Genomic DNA, 18,712 nt, shown 5'->3' on the forward strand with positions numbered 1-18,712 from the left:
AACTGATATTCTAAACTTTAAACGACCCATTGTCCAATAGGTAATGCAAACATGTTTCATGGTAACGTATCCTTCTAATAAACTAATGTCCATTGTTCCCATCTGTATGCTATAAAGATTATATCAGTCCGCGGTCTAAGTCGAATACTATATATATACAACCTCACTTGTATATACAGATATAATATGCACACAGAATCAATAATTCTAAGTTATCTCACATATATATGCAGCATACTATAACTTATTAAGACAAAACTAAAATGACGTACCCTCTCTGATCCATATTAATTGTCGCTGATTTAGTAAGCGATAGTTAATATGGATCGGAGGGAGTAGCATATTTTACAAGGGAGGGAGGGCACTAATAAATATAGAACAGGCCATCCATATATATCCTACAGCATGAAGGTGCTAAAATATATATAGAACAGGCCATCCACATATATCCTACAGCATGAAGGTGCTCATCGGATTAGCGAAGTAGCGCCGCCTTGCAGACCTGGAGCGTTCTTCATGGTGACCTTGCTTCAAAAGACCCCAGAGCATGGTGGGAGCACTAGGCACATCTTCATCAAACAATCCAACATGAACATATAGGTGTTTGTCAATTGTCAGCTTCCCCAGCAAGGTCCTGCATGTCTGCAGATGGATAGGGTAAACTAGTTACTAAAATTTGAATATCGAATGTATAGTACAAACATGATAGTATAATGTAGCCAACATACGTACCTGAGGATTCAGTACATCCATCCGACGGATTCCGTCCTCCTGATACACGTAACGGCATAGCAGAGCAATTTTTAATTCAACAATATTGACAGTTATAGGTAGAATCATGACTCCATAAGGAAATGCAAACATCTTTCAGTAACTAATAACATTCAGAACAACTGTCTGATGGATTTAGAAAACATTAAATATGAGTGTTTTAAGTGATATTATGATATGAAGTTTAGATTTGCAACACCCATAAATAAGATCTCCCTACAAGGTTGCCTATTTTGAAAGTCGATACAAGCGTACTTTCTTCATAGCATTAATACAACTGACCCAACAACTCACAAATCCAATTGCATATATAGACCTTCCCATAAGGAAACAAGCAGGTCTAAAAATAAACACGCTCACCTCAGAAATTCCTGGATATTGCATGACATATCCAATAATTCGACGACTTAAACTTTCATAGACAGTGCTATTCATACTGCCATCACCATTTATCCATGGTAATATTGGATGATAAATATGGCTTTTGCAAACATGACAGCAAGTAGATGGCCTTCCATCATCTCCAGGACTTCGACCGTGCAGATGAGAGCTTGACTTCCTTTCAGCATTAACAACTGTGACAGTGTGCCCCTCGCCAAGCTTCCTTACAGTTTGATACAAATTAATAGGCATCGTCGAGTGCTTCTCTTTCAGTATATTTCTGGTGTCTCCAGTTGATGCCATTTCAGGAGCAGGAGCTTGCAAACAGCTGCAATGGCTGTATTCAGCGAGTGTGGTTACATGATACTTTGGCTTATGCAATGAGTCAACAATCTGCACACCATCATATGCATTGACCTGCCATTGACCAAATTTAGACTCCTATGTGTTAATTGATGTCCTGGAAATAACAAATGTAGTCTTCAGAATACTTGATCTTCTACAACTTCTACACAATTTTGGCCATTTTTTACGACCTTATCCTTCCTTAATTGAATCACTAAGTTCTTCCACCATATGCACACCTTAGAGAGGACTAATTGAGGGTCAGATATTCTTAGTCGTTGTGCCCAACTCTAGAACAAGTACTGTGAAGCAAAGGAGTACATATTTAACAATGTTGATGCCAATTTTCAGTGAACAATACTCAATATAGAAAGAAAGGAATATCACTATCTGTCTGTTGAATTGATGCGGAACTAGGGATAAGAAAGGAAACAAAAGAAAGAATGTAAAACAACAGAAGTAAATTTTAATCAGTAATAAATAATAAAAATAGGTACACCAATCTACCATATACATATGCACAGATTTACCTTAATGGCCAGCTGAAATCTCTCAAGCATATCAACAACCAAACTGATAGATTGCATGCCTGCATGCAGTGGATAAAACCAAATAAAATGAATCATAGCAAAAAGGATGTAGATTTATACAACTTCTACAAAAACAACACCAGTTTTTAAAGAGTACCTAGTGGATGCAGTGCCTGTGACATTTCCCTCAGATTAACTCCTTGTTCACCAGTTTGACGAATAATACAAAATGCATTTCTGAACAGGTCAGATGAAAGAATGATCGGTTTACTTTTATTACAAGATAATGATGGTAACTGTTCGGCATATATTTTCATAGCATCCCAGGGCCATCCGCTATAAGAATTCTCCAAATGAGATGCAGACAATAAACAGCGACATGAATTCAGATCGTTTAAGTCTAGCAACATGTCATAGCTTTCTACCTGGGAATCAACATCCTTGCTGCCCATTTCCCTAGCTAAAGTAAACATAAGGCATTCTTTATGATGTAACACTTGCATGGGATTGTTTGCTTGAATACTCTCTTGATTCAAAGCCACTTGGATACCAGGGAAACCTTTCTCTCGGCGGCTATCTATATGGGGCAAAGGTTTGTGTCTCTTAGTCCTACTGCTTTCCAACTCTGTACCCTTGCGTTTATGAGTACAGTCATCCAAATCACTGGTATCCTCGATTAAAGGACTGAAGCTGTTAGGTTCATCAGCCTCACCAACTCCTTCACTTGGCAAAGAAGGTGAAATGAGTAGCTCTCCTGACAACACCAGAGAAAAGAGATGAACAATTTCCCCGCACTGTGGATCTGGATGCAAATAAACTGTACTGTCCACAATATTCTTTCGCTGCCCTACAAGCCATTTCAAAAATTCAGAAGCCTTTTTCCCTGAACCATATGGGAAGGGTGAATAAGAAGCATCAAAGAAGAATTTTCCAGAAAGGGTTACAGGTTTCATTCCATTTCCAGTAACCTGCAAAACAGGGGGTAGTATGTAGAAGTCAGAGACAGTGGTGCAGGAATGTAATTACACACATTTATACTTTGGCTTAACATAGTTCTAGCCATCCACATTAGAACCAACATCGATATCCACCATAGGCAAGCTTACAGTAGTGCGTCTAAGTTGTACAAAGCTAATCTCCTAATGATGATTTGTGATACGACCACGTTTCAGATATATATTATGTTTAATCCTATGAAAATGCAACCTAAATGTAGAAATCGGCCTCTCACGCAAAAAGAACAATCTTCTTTTTCAACTAATGAAACTCAACATTGCATATAAGATACTGATATTAAATTTTAATGATATTATCAATACATTTGATTTTTCAGATGCAGGTCTCAGCAAGGGGAGCTACTACATATCAAAACATATAGAGCATAGTGAAGAAATAAATAAAAGAGAACTGATATACTGATGGATAAATTACACATACTAACCAAGAAGTTCTTCCCTCTCAGAAAGGAAAGGGCAGTAAAAATTTCACTCTCTGAATAAAGCTGAAAGGTGGCTTTTAATGCAGCTTGTGCTTCTGAATCCGATGATGAACTCAGAAGAAACACCTTCAGGAGCTCCAATGCATTGGCAATTGCCAAGGATTTGCATACACCTCTTCTAGTAATTTCAGCTTTGTTGAGTCTAATGTCGTTTTCATGAACACTGCAGGGAATTGCCATGTTTTTACTTGGATGCATTGAATTGGAACGTGTACACAATTCCACATTCTCTGGAGCTACAATGCTTGTGCTGCTTGGACATTGCATGACCTGATTATTTGGAGGTGAAAAGTCAATATTAAATAGTTTATATTGGCTGAAGAGAAATGTAAAATTACTGACCGGTCATACCTGCTCAGTAGGAATTTCCTCAGGGACATCATCATTGCTCCTTTCATTCTCTGGACTAATCCGATTGGTCTGGCCCATGTTTCCTAGTCGAATGAATTCAAGGATTTCATCAAGTGCATTTCTTATTTCTGGATCATCGAAATTATCCCAATTGAATTGCTCAGAATCTGAATCTGCAGAATTCTCATAACTAGAATTTGATAATTCTTTTGCTTTTGATCTCTTATACCGTATTGCAAGAATGTTGCAGATTCGATTCACAGCTGTTCTTATGTTTGTTTTAGCTCTTAAGGTTGACATCCTTTTACAACATGCAGCTGGTAGAGCTGGAAGATCAGAAATAGAGTTCCAAGCTACACGGGATATTTTTGCTCCACGTCTTGTGCGGTATCTAGTGTATGCCATGAGCAATTTTCTGAAAATAATAAAAATAGATCAGGCCCCAAGCATCATGGAAAACTTTGAATCATTATCAAGTGTAACTGATTTTTTTTATATACAAGAATATGGATGGTCAATACCTGTCAGATTCGGATGTCCAAAAGAAAATTTTCTTTCCCATGCGTCTGCTGTCCCCCTTGTCTTTATTTGTATGCAAGAAAGTACCAACAATGTTGTTTGTGGGAGTGCTGCCAGCTCGATGACGTTGTTCTGGTAGGTCAGTGGGTGATGGAGAGATTTTCTCTGTTATTTCTTCATCCAGAATAGACTTGACTAACCTCTGTGAGGATGATCCACTAGCTTCGACTTTTTGCTTAATAAACTTCATGGCAATCTCATTAGCCGATCTTTTCCTTTTCTGAGAGGTTGATCTAGAATTAGATTTTTTATGTTGTGTATCAGAAATGCTTGCCTGTCCATGAAGCTGTCTATTCTTGGAGGAAGCATAAAGCACCTACATCAGAAAAACAAATCCGTCCAGTGAGTGATATTGAACAGCAACCATACAGATAGTATACAAAACTAAAAATACTACTCAAAGGAAAAAAGATTAAAACAACTAGGCAAAAATAATGAAAATGGGATGTTGTTCTTAATTACAAAAGAATGATCTAAGCAAACATTATAAATAGCTCATTCTGTTATGGAAACAACTTATTGTATTGCAAGTGTTAAGCTTCACTCACTAGCCAATGCAACCAAAAGTCCGAACTGATGAAAAGGGATAGGCAATCCACATATACTGTTCAACAACAAATATATAGTATACAAGACCTGAGATGCAAGAAAGGAAATATAGCCTAATAAGGACTCCTAGACCAACACTAATAATCCTGAACACTCCCCCCACCCCCACCCACCCACCCACCCAAATGGAAAGCCTGTGCAACAGCACAGCACTTGGAAGAAGTGTAACACTAGGGGGAAATGATAATCCAAAATCCATGACCAAGTCCCTCAGCTCTCCCAACTGGACACTCCCTTCTCTCCGCAGGAGATCCAGGATGCCTTTTTCCAAATGAACCCTCACGCTAGCCTCGGCCCAGATGGGCTGGAGCCAGGCTTCTATCGCAGATTCCAGCACTCAGTTAAACACTCTGTCCTTCCCTTTTTTAACGATTTCACCAACCTGCAGGTCGATGTTGAATGCTTCAACCGGGTTCACATGATCCTTCTGCCTAAGAATGATTCCGCCAGAACTGCCGACGCTTTCCGCCCTATCTCTCTGCAAAACTGCCCCCTCTAAAGCTATTGCTAAGGCCACACCATTAGGTTCAAACCCTTAATCCCTATGCTAGTGCATGACAACCAAACCGACTTCATCTCTGGCAGAAATATCGCAGAAAACTTTATCTACGCCGCAGAACTCCTTAGTGCCTGCCACATCAGAAAGGCCCACGCTATGATTTTCAAGCTCGACTTCCGGAAACTTTTGACTCCGTCTGTTGGGACTCCCTGCTGCTCATCCTCATGGCACGGGGTTTCCCACCTACGTGGGATGATCCTACAGGCTTTCAAACCAAATGATTTCTGCCACCCGATCTACCCTGACCGCCCTCCCGATGTTCTGCAATACGCTGATGACACTCTTATCATCACTCAGACCTCGTCCTCGGCACCACAAATCTAAAATCCGTCTTGGATGACTTCGCCCTGGCTACGGGCCTATCCATCAACTTCCACAAAACAACTTTCGTTCCCATCCATACCGAGCCAACGCTTGCTCAAAATATCGCACACACATTCGGCGTTGACCTTTCCTGCTTTCCCCAGATTTACCTGGGACTCCCCCAATCTCACACTCGTCTCCCCTCATCTGCCTTTGAACCGCTGGTACAACGCATTCTAAAGTACCTCACCGTCTGCGCTGCCCGCCTGCTCTCTCGGGGTGGCTGCCTAGCACTAATCTCCGTCACTCTCGACCCTCTTGCCCCTCTTCATGTCCGTCTTCAAACTCCCTAAGAAAATTATCAAAAGTTTAGAAGCGATTCACCGGTCCTTCTTTTGGGTTGTCGAGGAAACCTGCTCGAGCGCCAAGTGTCTTATCGTTTGGAAAAATGTGGGCAGGGAAAAAAGGCATGGTGGTCTAGGCATCAAAGATTTGCAGCTTCAAAACAATTGCCTTCTCCTAAAATTTGCTTGCAAACTTCTTAAAAAACCAGACTTACCTTGGGCTAGATGGTCCCTTCAACACCGCTCGCTTAATTTCTCTTACACCCTCAAACCCCTCCTTCATTTGGAAGATTATTAAAAACCAGATCAAAAATCTTTTCTCAAATTCCTTTGTTTTAATAAACAGTGGCACCTCCACCTTCTTTTGGTTTGACTCTTGGCTCACCAATACACCGCTAGCCCAAAAATACCCTAACCTTTTCTCCCACTCCACATACCCCTCCGGTTTAATCACAGAGGTTGTGCATGATGGCCTACTTACTAACATGTGGAACCGCCTAACCCATGCTGCTTCCGCCGAGCTTGCTGTTGTTCTATCTTTGCTGCAAGATGTCGCTACCAGGGATGCTTCCGATGATAGATTCTCCGCAAGGTGCACCTACTCGCTACTCTCCTATGCCGACGAGGTCGACATCCACGCCGTCAGCATTTGGAGTTCCCAACGCACCCATCAAGGTCAAGATTTTTGGCTGGACCCTCTTTTGGGATCAACTAAATACCAAGGTGAACCTGCACCACGAAACCATTGCTTCTAACTCTTCCTGCCCGAGGTGTGCCTACCACTTCGAGGGTGCCTCACCTGGCCATCTCTAAAGGGGAGGCAGCAGCGGGTATCGATCTGGAGGTGGTGACCTTGAGCAGGAAGACCCATGGGTTGTTGTGTATGTTGGCCGAACAAGAATGAATCGATCCAATTGGGAATAGATGGATGTGGGCCTTCCCACCTTCCTGGGAGAACGAAACGAGTCAACGACACGGATATAATCTGGAGGGGACTACAAGCTATCGCTCGCATAGGGACAAAAAAAATAGATCGAGATTGGATGAGCACGAGTTGTGCTTGTGGAAAAAAAGTGTGGCTTTAATACCATGTTATGGAAGCAACTTATTGTATTGTAAGGCATGTGGGGCAAATATATGGTACAGATTATCAGCAACGAAGGTTGACACTTCTTGTGAATGGGATGGCTCCGCTCTCGCTCCCGCTCCGCCCCTGCCCTCGCGCCTAGTCTAGCCTCGCCGCCCCCCGCCGCCGTTGCTCGCGCCAGCGCTCAGCCCGCTCCCGCCCCTCTCAGGGCCCGCGTGATGGCCGCCTTCGCCGCCGCTGTCCCTGCTGGCTCCCCAGAGACCCCCTCCGGCGAGCGCGTCTCCTACGGGGAGCACTTGAGCAGCTCGGAGGGAGAGACCTCGTCGAGGTCGTACAGCGACGTCGCGCGCTCGCTCCCCCCAGGCCCACCGGCCGCCGCCGCTCCCAAGCGCGCCGTCGCCGCCTCCGGACGCGCCGCGCCCGCTCCCCGACCCGCGGTGCAGGACCGCCTCGAGCCTCGCTCGGAGGTGCGCCGCGCGACGTGCGGGCCGGTGCTCGACGCTGACGGGTTCCAGCAGGCCCGCCGCAGGCACCCCCATCGCCGTCCGCGCCGCGACGCCCCGCCCTGCCCAGCATCTCCGACACCGCGCCGCAGCCCGTCCCCGGAGGAGGCCGCCGGCCTCTGCTTCCGCTGCCTCGACCCCAGGCATCACGTGCGCGACTGCCCCAACGACGTCCGCTGCCGCCGCTGCCTCATCTTCGGCCATGCCTCGCGCGCCTATGGCGGCCGTCGCACGGCCGACGTGGCCCGGCAGCCACCTCGCACGGACGCCGCGCAACCCCGCGCCAAGGACGCCCCCAGGCTGCCGCCTCGCGCGTCTGCGGCCGCACCGCCCCCTCCTCGCGGCGTGGTCGCCCGGATCCCTGCCGCCGCGCAGCCTCGCGTCGCTCCCCCGGCGCCGGCGCTCCTCTCGGCTCCTCCCGCCCCGTCGCCCGCAGATCGCCCCGCGCGGGTCATCATGGCGCAGACGACGGAGATGGACGATGCGGAGCTCGTCCTTGCCCGTGCCATGGTGGCCACCATCACGGGCAACCGGCCGCGCGTCTCTTCGCCTGAGGTGGTCGAGCTGCTCCTGACCTCGCTGGACCTTACCGAGGGCGACTTCACCGTGCACGCGCACCACCCAGAAGACTTTCTCATCATCTTCTCCTCCATGGCCACCAAGCGCCGGCTCAATGGCGCACGCCACCGCCGATGACCCCGGATATCGTGTCGAGCTGGAGCTCCGCGGCATTCCTGCGCCTGCGTGGCACCTCTCCGTGGCTGAGCACGTTCTCGGATCGAGCTGCTGGATCGAGCGGATGCACCCCCGCACGCGGTCGCGAGCTGACCTCGACGTCTTCCGCCTCTCCGGCCGGACTCACGACCCCGCCGGCATCCAGCACGCGGCGGTGCTGGCTATCGTCGAGCAGCTCCCGGCCCGCGTGCCATCTGAAGCCCCGGCCGTCCGAACCCTGTCCTACCCCATATCCATCGAGCTCACCGTGGCGGAGCGTATCAGGGGCACGCCGGACGTTCCTCAGGCGGCCGGCGGGCATACCGGCGACGACGCAGGCGAGGGCAGCAGGCGCGGCCAGGGCAACGGCCAAGGCCCAGCCCCAGGACGCGCGCGCCGCCGTGGCCGCAAGCGCAGGCGTGCCGACGAGGTTCCGGCCGGCCGCGCGGATGGCATGGCCATCGACGCGCCGGCATGGCGCGTGCGGCGCCCCGGCCGCGCTGATGGTACGGCCATGGCGGCCTCCTGGCCCGACGTGGCGGCGCCGTCGAGGGACCCCCGTCCTGCCAGACTGGGCATGCAAGCCTGGCCCAGGACGCTGGGACCTGCGCACCGCCGTCATCGCGTCAACAAAGGAGAGGGTGACCGCGTCACCAGCCTGCAAAAGGGAGGTTCGGCCGGGACCCGCGCGCACCTGCCTGCGCTACCCCTGATCCGCGGCAGAACGGCCCCACCTTCGGCGCCACCTGGCGCCCCGCCATCGGCTGGAGACGACCCAATTCCTCCTGCCGTTTCAAACCCCCGCGCCCCCACCACGACCAGCGCAGCCGCGCACGAGACAGCACGCCCTCCCGTACTGGAAGATCCCATCGGGGCCACACCTGCTTCGGCTGAGATCACGCTCGCCTGCCATGCGACGGATCCCCAGCCAGAGGCCCAGACCGCGCCAGTCTCGCCTGCCGCCCGGTCGGGCCAAAGCTGCGCAATCCCCACCGCGGCGCGGGCCCCGCCTGACGCCTTGGATCAGACGCCGCGGGCCAGCGCGGGCAGCGCTTTACCATGCGCGGGAAACCCTTCGGAGCCGAGGCAGCACGCCAGCGCGGGATGCGCCTCGTCGCTTGTCGCCATCCACCCAAGCCTGGCTCCGGGGCCCACAACAGGGACGCCCACCTCCGAGCAGGCCACGCCCGAGCCAGCTCCGCCTGGGCAGCCCTCCCCACAGGCCTCTCCTGCAGCGGCTGCCGAAGCCCCAGGCCGACCCGGCCCAGTCCCGATCACCATCCTGCAGCGGCCCACTCGGCCTGATCGGGAGGGCACTGATGCAGCGCCGCGCGTGACAGCGCCGAGTCGGTTTGCCTCGCCCCCGATCACCCTGCGCCGATTGCGCAGCCAGCTAGCCCCGGTTACTTCTTCCTGGACGCTGGGGCAATTCCTGTCTGCAGCCACGAAGCAGCTCAAAGCTGCCCTAACGTCCCCTGGGAAACGCCAGCGACCACCACTGAACTTCAGCCCGCGGAGGGGCCGGTCGGCTTCGGCTCACACAGCAGTGGCTACGCCACCAAAGGTCGAGAGGCGCGCCCAAGTGCAGATCCTCCGCACCCTTGGCATAGTTGGCATCCATCAGCCCATCTCCGTTGCGGCGATGAAGGCCTACGACGACCTATTCGCCACGCCACTGCAGATGTCGGTCTTGTAGGCTATCGCGGCCCTCGTCGACAGTGAGCTCCCGGCCTGTCTGACGGCCGTGCCCAGCACCGCGGCAGCCAGTGAGTGTTAGCAGCGCCGCTCGCCACGCGTCGACACCCTGCTCATGGATCACGGCTTGCAAATTGTTGTATGGAATGTTAGAGGCCTTAACTCACGCGCCAGGCGCTGCGCGATTCGATCGTTACTCTGTACCACCCGCGCATCTATTGTATGCCTGCAAGAAACTAAGATGGCTTTGATCTCGTCGTCTGTTGTGCTGGAAACGCTTGGGTCTGAATTTGATGGGTCAACTTACCTCCCGGCCGATGGCACGCGCGGCGGCATTCTCCTGGCTTGGAAAACCAGGGCTGCCACGCTCTCTGACCTTCAGTTCACGCAGCACGCGGTGACTGCAAAGGTGCGCGCGCCCAATGGCAACCCCTGGTGGCTCACCACGGTCTACGGGCCCCAAAGCAACCAGGACAAATTGCTGTTCCTGCAAGAGCTGCGCGACATTCGCGATACTAGCCCAAGCCCATGGATGTTGTGTGGGGACTTCAACCTGATATGTCGTGCCTCGGACAAAAGCTCGGGCAACGTAAACCACCGCATGATGGGTAGATTCCGCCGCGTCATCAACGACCTTGCCCTCAAGGAGGTTTACCTCAATGGGCGTCGTTTCACGTGGTCCAACGAGCAATCCCCTCCTACGCTCGTGCGCCTCGACCGGGTGCTCTGCACCACCGATTGGGAGGACAGTCATGGCGAGTGCCACCTCCGATGCCTGGCATCCGTTGTCTCCGATCACTGCCCCTTGCTCCTGGACTGCTCGCCCATGCCATCAGCTCAAAAGCGCTTCCACTTCGAGGAGTTCTGGATGCGCCTCGACGGCTTCCACGACACGGTTGCTGCGGCCTGGGGTTCGGTGTCCGACCCAGACCCCTTCAGGCGGCTGGTGCATCGCCTGCAGGCTACGGGCCGCGCCCTCACGAGCTGGAGCGCCAAGTCCACGGGCAACATAAGGGACAAGCTTGCCATCTCCCGCGAGCTTATCCTGCGCTTCGACGAAGCCATGGAGACCCGCACGCTCTCCCCATCAGAGGATTGGCTGCGCAAGCAGACCAAGCTTTCCTACCTGGGCTTGGCTTCGCTTGAGCGCACTATTGCCCGGCAGCGCGCTCGCATCTCCTCCCTCTCGGACGGCGACGCAAACACGAGCTTCTTCCACAGGCAATGCACTTATCGGCGGCAGAAAAACAGAGTGTACGGCTTGCTTGTAGATGGGCAGACGATCAGCGACCACGACGAGATGGCCCAGGCGGCCTTTGCCCACTTCGACGGCTGCTGGGCACAGCGGCTGACCGTGCCCACACGCTGGACTTTGAGCACCTAATCCAGCCAGCTGATCTGTCTGGCCTAGAGGCGCCGTTCAGCCCCGACGAGATATGGGAGGCTGTGCGGCGCATGCCGGCGCATAAGGCACCGGGGCCGGACGGCTTTACCGCGGAATTCCTACGAGCGTGCTGGAGCACCATTAAGCAGGACGTGCTTGAGGTGTTTGAGCAGCTCTATGCGCTGAGAGGGCGTGGATTTCACAGGCTCAACCAAGCACTGCTCACCTTGCTGCCAAAGCGCTCCGATGCTCACAAGCTCGGCGACTACCATCCGATCTGCCTGATACATATTGTGGCTAAGCTCTTTGCGAAGGTCCTCTCCCTGCGCTTGGCACCGATGCTCGACGGCCTAGTGAGCCGCTATCAGAATGCCTTCATTGCCGGACGTACACTCCACGACAACTTCGTCCTAGTCCGGCAATCCCTCAAGCTCCTGCACCAACTGGGCGCGCCGAGGATCATGCTCAAGCTCGACCTCACCCGGGCCTTCGACTCCATATCTTGGCCCTTCCTCTTTGAGGCCCTGCACCAATATGGCTTCGGAGCGAGGTTCCGGGAGTGGCTGGCCATCCTCCTCTCCTCGGCTAGCACCCGCGTCTTGCTCAATGGCGTGCCGGGACCCCCGATCTGGCATCGCCGCGGGTTGAGACAGGGTGACTCGACATCCCCGCAGCTCTTCGTGATGGCCGTCGACACGCTCAGCCGCCTCATGCAGCGGGCGCTCCAGGCCGGCATCCTCCGGAGACTCCACCCCCGTCGCAACATCCCGGCTATCTCACTTTACGCCGATGATGTGATGTTGTTCTGCCATGCCTCGACCGACGAGGTCCTCGCTGTGAAGGGCATCTTAGGGATCTTCGGCTCCGCTTCCGGCCTGCTCGTGAACTACGACAAGAGCTCCACCACCGCACTGCATGGAGATGAGTCGACAGCCGAATCACTGGCGATTCTGGGCTGCCAGGCAGCGGCTCTGCCCATCACGTATCTGGGTATCCCCCTCTCCACGCGCCGCCCCACCGTGGCTCAGATGCAGCCCCTAGTCGACAAGGTGGCCGGCCGCCTACCATCATGGAAGGCATGGCTCATGAACAAGGCCGGGCGGCTGGCGCTCGTCAAGTCTGTGCTCAGCGCCATCCCCGTCCATCAGATGCTCGCCCTAGCGCCCCCGAAGAAAGCTTTGAAGCAGCTTGAGAAAATTCAGCGTGGGTTTCTCTGGGCCGGGCGCGAGGCGGCCCACGATGGACACTGCCACGTGAACTGGCGACGGGTATGTCGGCCGCTGGAGTACGGCGGCCTCGGTGTCCGAGACCTAGAGCGCACGGGGCTGGCCCTTCGGCTCCGATGGCTGTGGCTCTCACGGACGGACACTACCCGAGCATGGCACGGCCTGGACCTGCAGTTCACCCCCGAGGAGTATGGCCTCTTCTATGCCTCCACCACCATGCAGATTGGAGATGGATCGACTGCGCTCTTTTGGGAGGACAGATGGCTCCTCGGCCTCTCCATCCGCGAGCACGCGCCCTCGCTTTACATGTGCATCCCCAAGCATCGCAGAAAGTCCAGGACGGTGGCAGCAGGCATAGCCGGCAATGCCTGGGCGAGGGACATTCACGGCACCATTGGCCTCCAGGAGATTGGGCAGTATCTCCAGATTTGGCTGTTGGTGTCCCGCATCACCCTATCCGCAGAGCCGGACACGCTCTCCTGGAAGTGGACAGCCAGCGGCAGCTACTCTGCCAGGTCCGCTTATCTTGCCACCTTCCACGGTTCGATCACTTGCCGGTCCTGGAAGTTGATCTGGAAGGGTTGGGCCCCGCCTAAGGTCAAATTCTTCCACTGGCTCGCCAATCAGGACCGCTGTTGGACTGCGGAGCGCCTTGCTCGGCATGGCCTAACGCATCACCCTCGGTGCCTTCTTTGTGACCAAGAACCGGAGACGATGCAGCACCTGTTGCTCTCCTGCCCATTCGCGAAGCAGGCCTGGCACGGGATCATATCCTGGCTGCGACTACCGGCACCTGTGCCCGACCAGGACGCCTCGCTGCAGGACTGGTGACTACGCGCTCGCGATGCCACGCCTCACCCGCTCCGCAAAGCGCTGGTCTCGATTGCGCTTCTCGTGCCGTGGATGATCTGGAAGCATAGGAACGCGTGTGTATTCGACCATGTAACCCCATCGCTAGTAGAGCTCGCCGATGCGATCAAGGACGAGTCCAGGAATTGGGCGCAGGCAGGGGCCAAGGGGCTTAGGGTCACCCTGCCACCCACCTGGGACGTGCACTGATCTGGTTGTAACACCTTTGTACTAGCCTCCTAGGAGGTTGTCTTCCCCTCTTTTCAATAGAATGAAACGCAAAGTCTTTTGCGTTTTCTCGAAAAAAAATATATGGTACAAAAGACTTGAGTTACAAGAAAGGAAATGGACTCCCAGAACATTACTAATACGCCTTAACATATTCATATGAGGGCTGGAGACAAAGATAAGCCTGGAGACGTAAAGTGTCAGCTAAATATCCCAACAATAATCATCAGGGGGGGGTGTACTTAGCTGGATCACCAGATGAGAATCACACAAGGGTTTACCCGGGTTTGGACCCTCGTGGAGGTAACACCCTACTCCTGCTTTCGTGTATAGTATATGACCAGCCTCATATGAGAGCTTGGATTTGAGTACAATGGTCAGCTTGCAAGGATCGTGTAGGTAAGATAGAGTCATTGAGAGAGGACCATAGACATGCCTTACATATGGGACAGTGCTAGGGTTCCTGGTGGTTACAATCTAGCCTAATCCGGATAGGACACTAATAGATCTCTAGGACGATAGTCTTTTTCATAAGTTGGTGATACGCCTCTGGTGTACATCGTCAGTCGGGCAACGGGCTTGGGCCGCCTCGTGGCCTTATGGGCCAAGTCCTGGCCCGCTCATACACCCAAGGCCATGGCACCACCAGTAATTCCAGGATCCAAACTAAACGCACCGTCTTGGATTGCATAGTGAGGTCTTGATGGACTCCTGGAACTGTTGAATAACAATTAAACCCAATAGCATTTACCCGAAGGGCAGGAATGGCAGGATTAGTAGTGTGGAGGCACCCATAGGTGAGGCCAGCTGTGCGCACGTAGGACATGCTCGGCAGCCAAATCATTTGCCTTGTCGTAGTTGTACCAAGGGCCAACCCATAACGAGCCGACCGCTCTATGCAACAAAGAGCACCCAACTCAATCAAGCTTGGTCGAGGCCACACAGGAAGCATGAAGCGCCGTGAATCTTTGATGAGGTCATCACCAATGTCATGGCTGGTCAGGGTCAAGTCCGATCTGACTATCGTCAAGGAAAAGATGGCCAAATCCATATACTCGGGTCATCATAGCTCAAAAGGGTGCACAAGCGCGCATGTCCCACCGCCTGCCACATTAAGTAGACGACACAACGGGCGTACGGAGAAGAAGCAGGAAGCAAAGAAAAAAAAGGACTAAAGGAAGCTTGCACTGTTGTTGTTGGCTATTGCTTTGGTGAGTCAGTTGTTGCATCCCTTGTTGTTGTTGCTAACTAGGGAGGGGAAGGTGGAGCAACTGGAGCAGGTGGCGCAATAGCAGTAGGAGCAGAAGAGGTGAACACTGTCATGGGGAGCGAGGGCAGAGCTGCTGCGTCAAGGCGGCATGAAGGCACATGTGGGCTGCGGTGGCGTCGAGGGGGGGTGAATGCGGCTAGAGGCCATGACCTGAAGAGGACATGTGCCAAACGGTTATGAGTTGCGCGAGGTAGAGGAGGCGGCGATGAATGGCATTGGTTTGCTACAGACATGTGCAACAAGTATGTGGCAGCAGGCGTATGTTGTTGCTTTCCCTTAACAACAGGGTAGCTTTGTTGCTTTCTAAGCAGGGTCGGCCCTGAGGGGGGCGGGAGGGGCAGCCGCCCCGGGCCCCCGGGACCAAGGGGCCCCATCCCAAGTAAGTGCAAGCACCCCTTCATATTTGTTCTACTGGTCGCCATTGGAGCAAAGCTGCTTTTCTGTCCGTCGGTGTCTCCAGGAAGAAGAAGAAAGACAAAACATTATCTCTTCTAGCGAACTGGGCCTTTGGGCCATTTTTTCTTCAGCACCAAAAACGTGGATTGTTAAATGATGGTGGTCCATTCTCTTAAAAAAGGTGATTGTGACCACACAAAATCAGGGCATGGAGCTCTTTGATTTAGTAATAATGCTTGCATCTTCTAAAAAAAAGTAATGCTTGCATTTGTCTAAAAAATGGTAATACTTGCATGCTTAGATATTTGCTCAGACTACCTAAAAGAAAAGAAAAAGATACTTGCGTGGAATTAAGGATCTAAAAAAGGAAGATGCTTCAATTACCTAGTAGGTGTTTATTCAAAGGAACTAGGACTTAAGCATCGATTGATAGATACTTGCATTCTTGCCACAAGGGGCAACTTTAGCAAACTTCTTCCTTCGTCTCGGTTTGTTAGACCACTCCTATTTTGAGTCAAATTTTGACTATAAATTTTAATAAAATGTAAACTATCATTTTTGCTTTGGTACACCCCCCTTCCCCCACAAAACGTAGAAGGGGAAACGTATACCCACCTCATATTGTATACTATTGTACACTACAGGCAACCATATGTATACCTACCTTACCTCGTATTGCATACGTACGACGGCCTGTAGTGTACAATAAGAGGTGGGTATACTCCTTCGTACGTTTTGTGGGGGTGTACCGAAGCACACCTCCTAAACTATATGTCATAAAAAAAATATTATGGAAAATTTATTTAAAATAAAAATACAAAATGTAATTTTTTGAAACGTCACCGCATATTTTGTTAATTATTTAGATGGTCCATGTTTGACACAAAATATGATGAGGCCCAATAAACCGAGATGGAGGAAGATATCCAGAAAAACTAACAAAATAAAATATGATGACAAAGAGTAAGAAGCAACACACATGGTCAACGATAGGACGACAGACTTACACATACCTCGGCAATAGCAAAGCAAGAAGAGACAACTGATATTAACGGATCAAATATTATGTCATAGAACGTTTTCTTATGCAATTGGTTTCATCATACCAAGCATATAATTTGACCTGCGCCACCCACACGACAACACAATTGGGCTTGTAGGAGGGTAAAGGCAAGTCAACATGATCCCCCGTCTGATGGTTCCCTACGTGATTGCCTACGACCAATGTGTGATCTCTTGTGCACCCTGGACAGAGACACCCATCAGCAGCTCCATGCCGTCACGCTGATAGGAGACCTCACAACACCCATTTATCGGTGTGATGACGGCATTTTAGGGAAGACATGCCTCATTTTCTCTTTCTATTAATTGATACCGTCGATGACGACTTTATATCTAAGAATCTTTGTTTCTAAGGGCCCCGTATTATCATCTCGCCCAGGGCCCCTAAAATCTTAGGACCGGCGTTGTGAACTGATCCAAGAAGTGGAGCATACCAGTGGGAACGAATAGCATGATAGCCAGTTTCGAAGTACAAATGAAGGCAACACTGAAAAGGCCACAATTTTTGCTGACAAAACTAATCCGGAGTACGTTCTAGGCTTTGGTGCTTCTACACGTGTTGCAAGTGACTTCAAGGAACCTAAGTCATATGATCAGCTCCCTCCCTCTCGAAGTTACACGATATGTACTGCTGACGAGACATCGCAATCTATTAAGGGTATTTTGGGACAATTCAATGTACACCGACTATTAAGTTATCTTCAGTCCTACATGTGCCAACTTTCCCCATCAATATGTTGTCTATGAGTGCTCTAATTGACGAGGTGCGTTGTATGGGAGTTGACAAAGGAATGTGCTTGATTGAGGACATGCCGACTGGAAGGAGGACTGGGATTGGAATAAGGCGTAGGGGACTGTGGTACATGGACCGTGAGGGACTTGATCATATGGGCAGCCCAATGTTTGCGGCAATTGTATAAGGAAGAGAGTTGATGGCGATAAAACATCACTGCGGAATGGGTGTACAGGTTGTTTCTTGATGTAATGCATGGAACACACGAGGACTTATGTGAGCAAGGGACTTAGAAGTATATCCCCATTCATGCTTGTTCACTCGAATGTGTGGAGAAGTCTTGTGGTGTCAGTTAGTGGTGCAAAGTATTTTGTGACCTTTATTGATTGCCATACAGTGGTAAATCTGCTGCCTTGTGACCATGAGGTCGCTGGTTCAAGTCCTGGAAACAACCTCTTGCAAAAATGTAGGGAAAGGTTGCGTACAATAGACCCAAAGTGGTCGGACCCTTCCCCGGACCCTGCGCAAGCGGGAGCTACATGCACCGGGCTGCCCTTTTTTATTGATTGCCATACACATATAACATTGGTATATTTGATGTGTCACAAGGATGAAACTTTCCAATGCTTCAAGACTTTCCATGCCTATGTCAAAAATCACTTCAATGTTCAGGTAGAAGTGATAAGTGACAATGGCACTGAGTACGTGAACAAAGTGTTGGGGCTTTCTCTTATCAAAGCAAGGGATTTTGCACCAAACCTCATGTCCGGACATTCCTTAGAATGGAGTGGCAAAAAGGAAGAATCGACATATTATGGAGGTTGCTCAATCGTTGATGTTTACTATGAATGTGCCGAAATTCTTGTGAAGTTAAGTTGTGATGGCTCTGACATACCTGATCAGTCGCACATCATTGAGAATACTGGGTATGAAGCCACCTTTTGAGTTACTTTTGGGAAAGAATAATTTCATAGGGGATCACATCCCAACTGCTAAACGTGTATTAGGCGAGGTGATTCACAAGCCAACTGCTAAAGGTGTATTCACGGAGGTGAGGTGATGATGTTGCACGTCAAGGGAAGCAACTAGATCAGCCACAGACGAAACAACAACAGGGTAGTACTCGTGTAATTTCAATCTCCTCTGAACTCGCTGCAGACCGGTCAATTGATGGGAAAATTGCTTTGAGGACAAATACTCGAGCAACAACAAGGATACCATAGAAATGATAAGGGCTCAATGCAAATGATATTGGAAATTATGTCTTCTATGAAGCATTATCTCTTACCTACCAA

The 18,712-nt window shown here is 50.8% G+C and overlaps 1 protein-coding gene across 5 annotated transcripts in view; it reads right to left on the minus strand.

Moving 5' to 3' along the window:
• Positions 1-202: 202 nt before the first annotated feature.
• LOC123452170 overlaps positions 203-18,712 on the minus strand; it is a 32,612-nt gene continuing 14,102 nt past the window's right edge. For 4 of the 5 annotated variants that reach the window (XM_045128782.1, XM_045128774.1, XM_045128803.1 and 1 more), the window contains 8 exons: positions 4,398-4,771; positions 3,877-4,291; positions 3,469-3,795; positions 2,185-2,995; positions 2,028-2,086; positions 1,132-1,569; positions 733-771; positions 203-642 (listed from right to left, as the gene is read on the minus strand). In XM_045128782.1, the coding sequence (XP_044984717.1) occupies positions 451-642; positions 733-771; positions 1,132-1,569; positions 2,028-2,086; positions 2,185-2,995; positions 3,469-3,795; positions 3,877-4,291; positions 4,398-4,771 (2,655 nt within the window). In that variant the 3' untranslated portion in view covers positions 203-450. Of the gene's footprint in view, positions 643-732; positions 772-1,131; positions 1,613-2,027; positions 2,087-2,184; positions 2,996-3,468; positions 3,796-3,876; positions 4,292-4,397; positions 4,772-18,712 lie in introns of those variants that run through there. The other variant, XM_045128789.1, reaches the window with a different exon arrangement.

The sequence above is a fragment of the Hordeum vulgare genome, chromosome 1H (genome assembly GCF_904849725.1).
Source record: "Hordeum vulgare subsp. vulgare chromosome 1H, MorexV3_pseudomolecules_assembly, whole genome shotgun sequence".
Lineage (NCBI taxonomy): Eukaryota > Viridiplantae > Streptophyta > Magnoliopsida > Poales > Poaceae > Hordeum > Hordeum vulgare.